The sequence below is a fragment of the Arachis duranensis genome, chromosome 2 (genome assembly GCF_000817695.3).
Source record: "Arachis duranensis cultivar V14167 chromosome 2, aradu.V14167.gnm2.J7QH, whole genome shotgun sequence".
NCBI classification, from domain to species: Eukaryota; Viridiplantae; Streptophyta; class Magnoliopsida; order Fabales; family Fabaceae; genus Arachis; species Arachis duranensis.
In genome coordinates this window covers 69,994,592-70,005,621 of record NC_029773.3, presented here as the reverse complement: position 1 = coordinate 70,005,621, position 11,030 = coordinate 69,994,592, and the positions used below count along the sequence as shown (strand labels likewise).

At 31.8% G+C, this 11,030-nt stretch overlaps 1 protein-coding gene across 1 annotated transcript; it reads right to left on the bottom strand.

Annotated features, from left to right (window-relative positions):
• Nucleotides 1-7,085: 7,085 nt before the first annotated feature.
• LOC107474829 (uncharacterized) lies at nt 7,086-10,550 on the bottom strand. Its single transcript, XM_016094466.1, has 7 exons — nt 10,352-10,550; nt 9,797-9,973; nt 9,073-9,701; nt 8,924-9,010; nt 8,484-8,766; nt 8,271-8,374; nt 7,086-8,210 (listed from the first exon to the last, which is right to left on the bottom strand). Exons 1-7 carry the CDS (start codon nt 10,548-10,550, stop codon nt 7,086-7,088), a joined length of 2,604 nt encoding a protein of 867 aa, XP_015949952.1.
• Nucleotides 10,551-11,030: the final 480 nt, after the last annotated feature.

Here is an 11,030-nt window from a genome sequence, read left to right as displayed (position 1 = left end):
ATGCGATTGCATGATGATGATGATTTTTGAATGAGATAATTTGAGCCCCCTGGGTAGACGCAGTGATGTGATTTCACTAGCTCCAGGCGAGGGTATGATGTATTGATATAGAGTTGCTGAGGCAGAACAACTGGTGATGGTTTTGCTTATGATTTTGAGTCTAATTCGTGGAAGAATCAGCGAGTTGGGAAAAATGTGTAACATGAACTAGATTTAGTATCCCCTTACGACAGATGCCTATTTATGGATTAGTGAGAATCTAGGCTGGATACTTGGTGAAAAGGAGTTTAGGATGCTTAGTGAGTTTTTAATTGCAGTGCATTGTATTTATTTGGCACTTTTACCGTACTGGGAACCCATGGGCCCAAGGTTCTCATTCCGTATATATCTCTTGTTTTTCAGATACAGGTCCAGGTGCTCAAAAGTGAGCTGTGGTTCGTCTGAGAGACGGCGAAGATCTTTATTTTCTCCACTTTGTGTTTTGCTTAGAATCTCTCCATCCTTGTTTTGAAAAGATTATATTATGTATTGAACTCTTTTAAACTTGCCTATAGAGGCTCTTGTATTTCCTTTGGAAGAGATTAGGATTTACTGTTGTCAACTACTTTCATACTATACCCTAGCCGGCCTAAACTTCGCGGGTCGCGACTAGTGGCTATTTACTTATGTTATATATATCTATCTGTTATCTATCTCTTAATCTCCTTTATGCCTTGTCCGTATATCGCTTTCGGCTTCACGTTTTATCTTTTCATTGTCGAAACGTGAGTGATACGTCTTTGCGATTTTATTTCTACTCTTTTCAGGCTTCTCGATTAATATTCCTTTCGAAATTACCTATATTTATATATTAAAAATCTACCTGAGAGTCGTACCATCGTAATATCATTGACTTATGACTCGAGCATAAGGATTTGAATATTAGGGTGTTACAGATAGACTCTAATAAATGCATAACACTTTAGTGCATAATTAAGTACTTTAAATCTCAATAGTCTAATACAAAATATTTTCTAATACAAAGAATTTGTACCAAATTTAAGAGTGAAATAATATTAAACTCGTGCAAAATTATTCTACACTAAAATAAAATACTTAAAATATCAGACAAAAAAATTAGAATTTGACCCAAATATTAGAACCAAAATAATAATAAAAAATAGAAGACAAAAGGCACCAAGAAATTTTTTTCTAACAAAAGATATAATACGGATTTAAATCAAATTTTATTGACAGATTAAAATCAAATTTGCATTGATATCATCTGACTTTTCTTTCTAAGAAAAGATAAATATTTGTTTTTTATTAATAAAATGGTCATATTTTATTCTTATTAATATATTAAGGATACACTTTCTTTTTCTTTTTTTGGAAAAAATATCAAATTAAAAAAAGTAAATAACTTAGTTTTTTAATAAAATTGAATATTCTCAAAACCACGTAATGAAATAACTTTTTTCATATCAAACAAAATAACTGTATTTAAAAAATGGCTTTTTAAACTAAAAAAAAAATCAAAATAAAATATGAAAATATGAATCATCAAATTTATCCACTAAAGAAGAGGGTATCTTTTAAATGAACACAACAATTATCTGCTTATAGAATATCCCATATTTATATAGAACATTTGATTATATTATATAGAAATCAAAGGTTAATATAAAAGAAGAACATTGATAGACTTTAATAAATGCATAACAATTTAGTACATAATTAAGTACTTTAAATCTCAATACTCTAATACAAAATATTTCCTAATACAAAGAATTTGTGCTAAAATTAAGAGTGAAATAATACTAAACTCGTGCAAAATTATTCTGCACTAAAATAAAATATTTCAAATATCAAACATCAAATTAGAATTTGACCCAAATATTAGAACCAAAATAATAATAAAAAAAATAGAAGACCAAAGTCACCAAGAAATTATTTTTACCAAAATAATAATAAAAAATAGAAGACAAAAAGCACCAAGAAATTAAGAAGTTAAAAAAGCGACTTCTCTCATAATACATTTACTATTAATAATATATATTACCTAAATATATATCTTAGAAATAACAAAAATAAAATAAAATTGTATGGACTAAGTCTAATTAAGATTAAAATAATTTTTTTGTTTATAACATTAAAATAAAACTTGCATTGGTATCATATGACTTTTCTTGCTGTAAGAAGATAAATAATTATTTTTCATTAATAAGATGGTCATATTTTTTTATTAATATATTAACAATATAATTTCTTTCTATCTTTTTGAAAAAAATAATATTAGAATTAAAAAAGTAAATAATCAAAATTTTGAATAAAATTTAATATTTTCAAAAGAAAACAGAGGACAATGATGCCAACTTGGTGTCACAACACCCAATCTTTTCTCAATGATGCTATTAAATTCAGCGCAAACAACTTTTTGTCTACGAAATAAAACAGATGAAATATAAAATAGTTTTTATTAAAAATATAAAAAATGAAATTAAACAATTTAAATGGATTATTGAATGAGAAGGAAAATCGAAATGCAAAACTCCAATAGGAGATGATGGATCCATAAACTCACTTTGTTGGAAAAACTCTGCCAATTACATCACTGCTGACGTAGTAGATTAGGTAGAAACCCGATACCTAGACAATGACTAACAAAACCAAACCATGATCCATAAATATAAGAAAACATAAGTAGAAATTTCATCTTTCTAATCATTATAGAAACCAAAATATCAATAAAATAGACAAACCACATAAAAAAACCTCAAGAGCTAACAAAAGGAGAAATGATAATCAAATTAACACGAAATTACAGACAATGAAGGTGAAGAAGATGAATCCAATTGATAGACCATATTCAAATTAACATTAACTTCCAAAGAATGTAAAAAAGAACATGAACCCAGAAACATACGAAGCCAAATAGACAATTCACAAATTAGTAGATTCACAAATTCTAGACAGTAAAACCTAGATTAACAGTATAAGAGATACGAAATTTGATCACAAGGATATACACAATGAACAAAAAGGAAAACGATGAAGACGAAAACAGGTTTGGAAGTAAAGGGACCAGAAGAGTGTACCTGATTGATTGGTTACAGATCTTCTATTTGAGACTCTATGGGAAAGTCATTAACATGCAATGAATGACAAGGAACCTAAGACCAAAGAAACAGAGGCTGTAGACAACGTTTGGTAGGGCAGAGAGAAGCAGATCAGGAGATGAAAACAAATGGGCTTGGGTTCAATTTCATTATTACCTGATAAACTAAATCCGCAATAAAAGGGGCTTGCGTGAAGGAATCGCAAGAAAAGACAGCTGACAGCGAAAGCAAAGAAGAGCACATGCACCGTTCCTGAGGAGAAGCCACGCTGGATAAGAACGTCCAGCTTGGATCTCTGCGGGCTTGAAACGCGGATAGCTCTCCACATCGGAGATGAAACCACGCGTATCTAAAAAAAATGGCTTTTTCATATCAAACAAAATAATTGTATTTAAAAAATGGCTTTTTAAACTAAAAAAAAGAAGCAAAATACAAAAATACGAATCATCAAATTTATCCACTAAAAAAGATGGTATCTTTTAAATGAGAACAATAATTATCTGCTTATAGAACATCCCATATTTATATAGACCATTTGATTATATTATATAGAAATCAAAGATTAATATAAAAGAAGAACATTGATAGACTCTAATAAATGCATAACATTTTAGTGCATAATTAAGTACTTTAAATCTCAATAGTCTAATACAAAATATTTTCTGAAACAAAGAATTTGTATCAAATTTAAAAGTGAAATAATATTAAACCCGTGCAAAATTATTCTGCACTAAAATAAAATGTTTAAAATATCACACATCAAATTAGAATTTGATCTAAATATTAGAACCAAAATAATAATAAAAAAATAGAAAACAGAAAGAACCAATAAATTATTTTTACCAAAATAATAATAAAAAAATAGAACACAGAAAGCACCAAGAAATTAAGAAGTTAAAAAAAGTGACTTCTCTCATAATACATTTACTTTTCATCACATTTCTATAAAATAAGCACTTTTAGACCATTAGATTATATTACATAGAGATCAAAGGTTAATATAAAAGAAGAACATTGATAGACTGTAATAGATACATAATATCTTAGTGCATAATTAAGTACTTTAAATAACAATACTATAACAACATTTAAATTCGTACAAAACTATTTTGAACTAAAACAAAATATTTAAAATATTAGACATCAAATTAGAATTTTTACTAAATATTAGAACCAAAATAATAAAAAATAGAAGATAAAAGGCACCAAGAATAATTGATACATACATTATAAAAAAGTTACTACTAATAATATATATTACCTAAATATATATCTTAGAAATAACAAAAATAAAATAAAATTGTATGGACCGAGTCTAATTAAGATTAAAATAAATTTTTTGTTTATAACATTAAAATGAAACTTGCATGGGTATCATATGACTTTTCTTGCTGTAAGAAGATAAATAATTATTTTTCATTAATAATATGGTCATATTTTTTATTAATTTATTAACAATATAATTTCTTTTTATTTTTTTGGAAAAAATAATATTAGAATTAAAAAGTAAATAATCAAATTTTTGAATAAAATTTAATATTTTCAAAAAGACACATAATATATGGAAGAACATCATTATATGTGCAGAAGTCATTTTTAGAAAAAGATAACAGAGGATCATGATGCCAACTTGGTGTCACAATACCCATTCCTTTCTCAATGAAGCTATTAAATTCAGCGCAAACAACTTTATGTCTACGAAATGCAATAGATGAAAAATAAAATAGTTTTTATTAAAAAAATAAAAAATGAAATTAAACAATTTAACAAACAATTTAAATGGATTATTGAATCAGAAGGAAAATCGAAATGCAAAACTCCAATAGGAGCTTGGGTTCAATTTGATGATAACCTGATCAACTAAATCCGCAAAAAAGGGGCTTGCGTGAAGGAATCACGAGAAAAGACAGCTGACGGCGAAAGCAAAGAGGAGCACATGCACCCTTCCTGAGGAGAAGCCACGCTGGAGAAGAACGTCTAGCTTGGATGTCTGCGGGTCTGAAACGCGGATAGCTCTCCACATCAGAGATGCACCCTTCCTGAGGAGAAGTCATTTTTAGAAAAAGATAACAGAGGATCATGATGCCAACTTGGTGTCACAATACCCATTCCTTTCTCAATGAAGCTATTAAATTCAGCGCAAACAACTTTATGTCTACGAAATGCAATAGATGAAAAATAAAATAGTTTTTATTAAAAAAATAAAAAATGAAATTAAACAATTTAACAAACAATTTAAATGGATTATTGAATCAGAAGGAAAATCGAAATGCAAAACTCCAATAGGAGCTTGGGTTCAATTTGATGATAACCTGATCAACTAAATCCGCAAAAAAGGGGCTTGCGTGAAGGAATCACGAGAAAAGACAGCTGACGGCGAAAGCAAAGAGGAGCACATGCACCCTTCCTGAGGAGAAGCCACGCTGGAGAAGAACGTCTAGCTTGGATGTCTGCGGGTCTGAAACGCGGATAGCTCTCCACATCAGAGATGAAACCAGGCGTATGCTAAAAAAATAGCTTTTTCATATCAAACAAAATAACTGTATTTAAAAAATAGCTTTTTAAACTAAAAAAAGAAACAAAATAAAATACGAAAATACGAATCATCAAATTTATCCACTAAAAAAGATCGTATCTTTTAAATGAGAACTACAATTATATGCTTATAGAACATCCCATATTTATATAGATCATTTGATTATATTATATAGAAATCAAAGGTTAATATAAAAGAAGAACACTGATAGACTCTAATAAATGCATAACATTTTAGTCCATAATTAAGTACTTTAAATCTCAATACTCTAATACAAAATATTTCCTGATACAAAGAATTTGTATCAAATTTAAGAGTGAAAAAATATTAAAATCGTGCAAAATTATTCTGCACTAAAATAAAATATTTCAAATATCAGACATCAAATTAGAATTTGACCTAAATATTAGAACCAAAATAATAATAAAAAATAGAAGACAGAAGCACCAAGAAATTCTTTTTCTAACAAAAGATATAATTTAGATTAAAATCAAATTTGCATTGATATCATCTGACTTTTCCTTCTAACAAAAGATAAATAATTATTTTTCATTAATAAAATGGTCATATTTTATTATTAATTTTTTTATCTAGGTATATCAACAAACTAACAAAACAACTTTAAGCAATTTATTTCGATACTCATGATGAGTTGGCTGAAATTTATTTATTCGGAGTATTCTTTCTTTTTTCCTTTTAAATACATTATATATTATACAATTTATTTATTTATATATTTATTGGTAACGTATACGGCATTTTCTCCCCCTATATCGTCTTACATCATCATCGTCATCAATAGATTTGTGTGTTTCAATTTTTGAACTTTCAATCACATCCAGTCTCAGTAGTCAATGGTTACATAAAATGTAAAATTGTAAGAAAAACTAAATTTTCAAGGGAAGATAACGCAGGACTGTCATGCCAACTCGGTGTCACAACACCCATTCCTTTCTCAATGAATTTATTAAATTCAGCGCAAACAACTTTACGTCTATGAAATGAAGAGATGAAGACATACACCAAAACAAAACTATAAATTACAGAGATAAGATTGAAAGATATAACAACAAACTACATTATATCTTATCAAAAACTTTCTTAAATACAACATTTTCAATCTTAGCAGCATCAACTAATCCTTCATCACAAAGTAAAATCTTAAGACCATTTCTATTCCTAACTCGGGAAAGAGCTACATAAAGTTGACCGAGAGAAAACACAGGACGATGCAAGAACAAACCAACTGTTGATAATGTTTAACCCTGGCTTTTGTTGATTGTCATCGCAAGTAACAGAGAAACTGGAAATTGACGGCGTTAGAATTTAAACGGTATAACCGTATCACTGGGAATCATATTCATTCTAGTGATAAAAACTTTGTCCCCAACATTGCTACCAGAAACAATATCTGCACCGATCACATTTGTCCCTAGATCTCGCACAACAAGTCAAGCCCCATTACACAAACCCCCAGTCGGATCAATATTCCTCAACAAAATAATAGGCACGCCTATTTTCAACTTCAACGAATGATTAGGTAGACCAGAACACCTAATCTGATTCAAGAATTCAACAGTTATCCAATCGACATCAACATCAGAATAGGCATCACTACCACATATCGAATCAGCATTGAGATAATTTTTCTCCTCACCGGGCAACAAGTCAACTATATAATTGTTTATCTCTTCAACATTGTCGACAGTCGGAGCGAGTATTGCCCTATCCTGGAAAAAACTTGGATCACGAAAATTCTGAACTAAATTCGGATAGATTGTATTTATAATATCTTCCATTGGATTTTCCAAGACAGGAATGATTATATCAGAAGGAATATCAACAAAATGTTTATCGTTGACCACTGTTCCACATCGACCTTCACCGATTTGAAGTATCCAATCTAAAACCAACCTTAACTCTTGAGCAGTTGATTGTTCCGATCCGATTGCTAACCTCATATTTTTTGTCAGTCGCAAAACTTCGCAATATTTCCAAATGACAGAAGAATTTATGGAAGCCATCACAATCTTAGCACGCGAACCTTTTGGAATAACTAGCAAGACCTGCTTGAAATCACCACCCAAAATGACCACCTTCCCACCAAAAGGTAAATCTTTATTCCTATCAGAAACTGAAACCATTATATCACGCAACGTCCTATCGAGCGCTTCAAATGCTAATTTATTAGTCATCGGGGCCTCATCCCAAATAATCAAATCGGCCAATCGAAATACCTTAGCTTTTGGACTATCCTTCTTAATCCGGCAAACAGTGTCTTCAGTCAGCTCAACAGGAATATTGAACATAGAATGCGCCGTCTTACCACCCGGTAACAACAGAGAAGCAATACCACTAGAAGCAACATTTATAACAATCTTTTTCTTAGATCGCAATCTAGTTGTCAAAACTCTGTATAAAAAAGTTTTTCTAGTGCCACCAAATCCGTACACAAAAAAGAATCCATGCCTCTTATTCGAAACACAGTCAATAATTTTATCGTAGACCACCCTTTGTTCTTCATTTAACTTTAAGATATTTGCATCGTGCTCACGAGACAAAGAAACAGTATCATACTACAACTTACGCAGCAGCATCAAATTGCTAAATTGAGAGACTAAAGAGTTATCAGGAACCGGCATGCCAGCATAATTTCTCAATGATTTTCCATTACTCTGTAATAGTTTCTCAATCTCCAACAAACAAAACATTTGTAACTCATCCTGACTCATAGTTAGATCTATGTTTAACAATAATTAATAAATATTAGCACCATAATATCACTTCTCTACTGTGTGCGTGTGTGCCCACCTATCATGTAATAAATTCATGATGAACAAAAATCTTACCAGGATATTGCAGGTCATGTCTTCTGCGATAAAGAATATCATCAGACAAATAAGTCCAAGTTTGCTCCCAAACTGATAGAGGTCTTCCCATGGAACCAGATAGCAGCAACATCACAAAAAGCCTCCTTAGCTGTGCAGCTGACGCTAACTCGGCAACTTCCTTAATAGTAGAAACATACTCCTTATCATCTATCAAGAATCCCATGGCAGAACATGCCTCTTGAAATGTATCATAAGTAACACCATTCACAGTTCTTATACTTTGAAAACTGGTACAATCTCTCTGCACATTCAAAAGCATCCGCATTTAGAAAAGTTCACCGGATGAGGGATGAGCGAAACTCAATCTTCCAATTGAGAATCCCCTCTGTCTTGGCTTTCACTCCCTACTCTTTAAACAGTAGACAAATTTACCTGGATATTCAACATATGTTAGAGACCGCCCCTCCGGGAACCGCCTGTTGGCCATCATCCAACCCATAAACATCGTCAGCAAATATTTGTTGCGCAAATAAACATGAGTAGTGCTATCAGCACCATCGAACACAACATGTTGCTGGTTTGGCAAGTGAAAAGTCAACCTCTATACCGACGGCCATTTTTGATGAATATCGTAAGCAAAAATTCTCCACATGGATTCAGACGGTGACAAATAACGACAATCATAATACTGTTTGATCTCATTAACCACCTCAGAAGATTCACTAACATCATATCTTTCTCCAACAGTTGCAGTCACCCGATCCGGACCCTTATTAACATACTTAAAAAGATACTTAATGAAGTTTGACTTGTTACAGAACTCGAGATTTATGTGAGCTTGATATCTCATTAACAACAGTGGATTATGTGGCACAACAAATCTGTTGTCAATATCGACATCGTTGATCTTCACTGTGACACCCATATTACGACGTTTATATATTGGATACCCATCTTCATCAAAACTTATTTGGTCAACGAATCTTTTCGGATAAAATTTTGAGCACTTACCATCTTTCATGCAAGGAGAACTCGGTCTAAGTCGACCACAGGGACCATGGATCATGTACTTGGTGACAACATTATAAAGAGATGGAAATTTCTGTGGATTGGGTAGCTCGGCACAGATGAATTCATCAACAATTTCAACACTTTGTAAATTGCTTTCCCCATTAAGCCAGAGTAACATGTGTGCATGCAGTAGACCTCTTTTTTGGAACTCAATAGTATACATACCTAAAAAATACAAAAAATCATACTAAAGAACCAAACAACTACATGTCCGACAACAACAGACAGAAATTGAAATGCTAAGCGAGAAAAGAACATACCTGCATTAAGTGGACCAAAAAACACACCTTCGTTGAGATCGCTAAGGAGGCACTTTAACTTGGCATGAAAGACACGACAAGAGATATCAGGATGATCAGCGATAGGAATTCGCTCTCGCTTCGTGAACTGCTGAAATTCAAGCCAATTTGGATTACATGTAATAGTGAAGAATAAATCTGGATAGCCAAAATGTTTACAAATTGCCATGGCATCCTGATAACCGTTAAACATATAACGTCTACCACCAGTAAAGAAGGAAGGCAAAATGATTCGTGTCCCAATTGAAGAAGCCTCATCATCGCCATGACACAAAGCCTCCTCTATTCCTTAAAGGACTTCACCTCTAATTGTACTTTGCTTCATTCTAATCTCATACAACCTCTGGGACTCAATCATCGTGAAACAATTAACAACAAATTGTTGAAACAACCGCCTACACTTGTGAATAATTCCATCTTCGTGCTCCCTAATCTGGAGACAGAAACATATGAATTCCCTGAGGGAAACTCTTGTTCTCCTTCCAGGAACATATCTAGGCTGTTCACTTCAATAACCAATGTTCAGCTGATAACCATCCTCGCCATATGGAAACAACAGAGGATACTGTAAGGGCCAATACAGAGCATGAGTTTCATATATACATTGCAATCGACCACCAGTAAATCGAACAATAATGTCACGACCATGGTCTGACGAATCAAAATCTCCAACAATCAAAGCAGCAACTTCATCGCAAGAGGGAGCACTGTACATTCTTCGATCAACATTTCACTGCGAATACAACTTCAATGAGAAAATCTCAGATGGATGACACTGATATAATTCTCTAACTCTTCGAAATGACAGTGCTATGACATTATGAGTATCGATCATTTGCAACAACTCAGTTATCAATTCTTTATCTATCTCAGATGTTTGCCTAAAACAAATATATATCAACCACAAAATATATTTAAAACCCACACAAAATACAATTGTAACATATTTTGATATATAATTATTAGCAAAAAATGACTAATAGCATGTTATAAATGAAACAAAACACAGTATAACTATGAAGTCACAGCTATAAACCTATTTTCCAATACAGATAACACTAAAACATCAGGAAAATACAACAAAAAGGCTAAACAATAATGTTTCAAACACACATACCCAAAGATTTGCTGCCTATGCATTATCTCATGCTGAGTGTCGTATATGTATAACTGCGCAAATTTTGGCTTCTCGCCA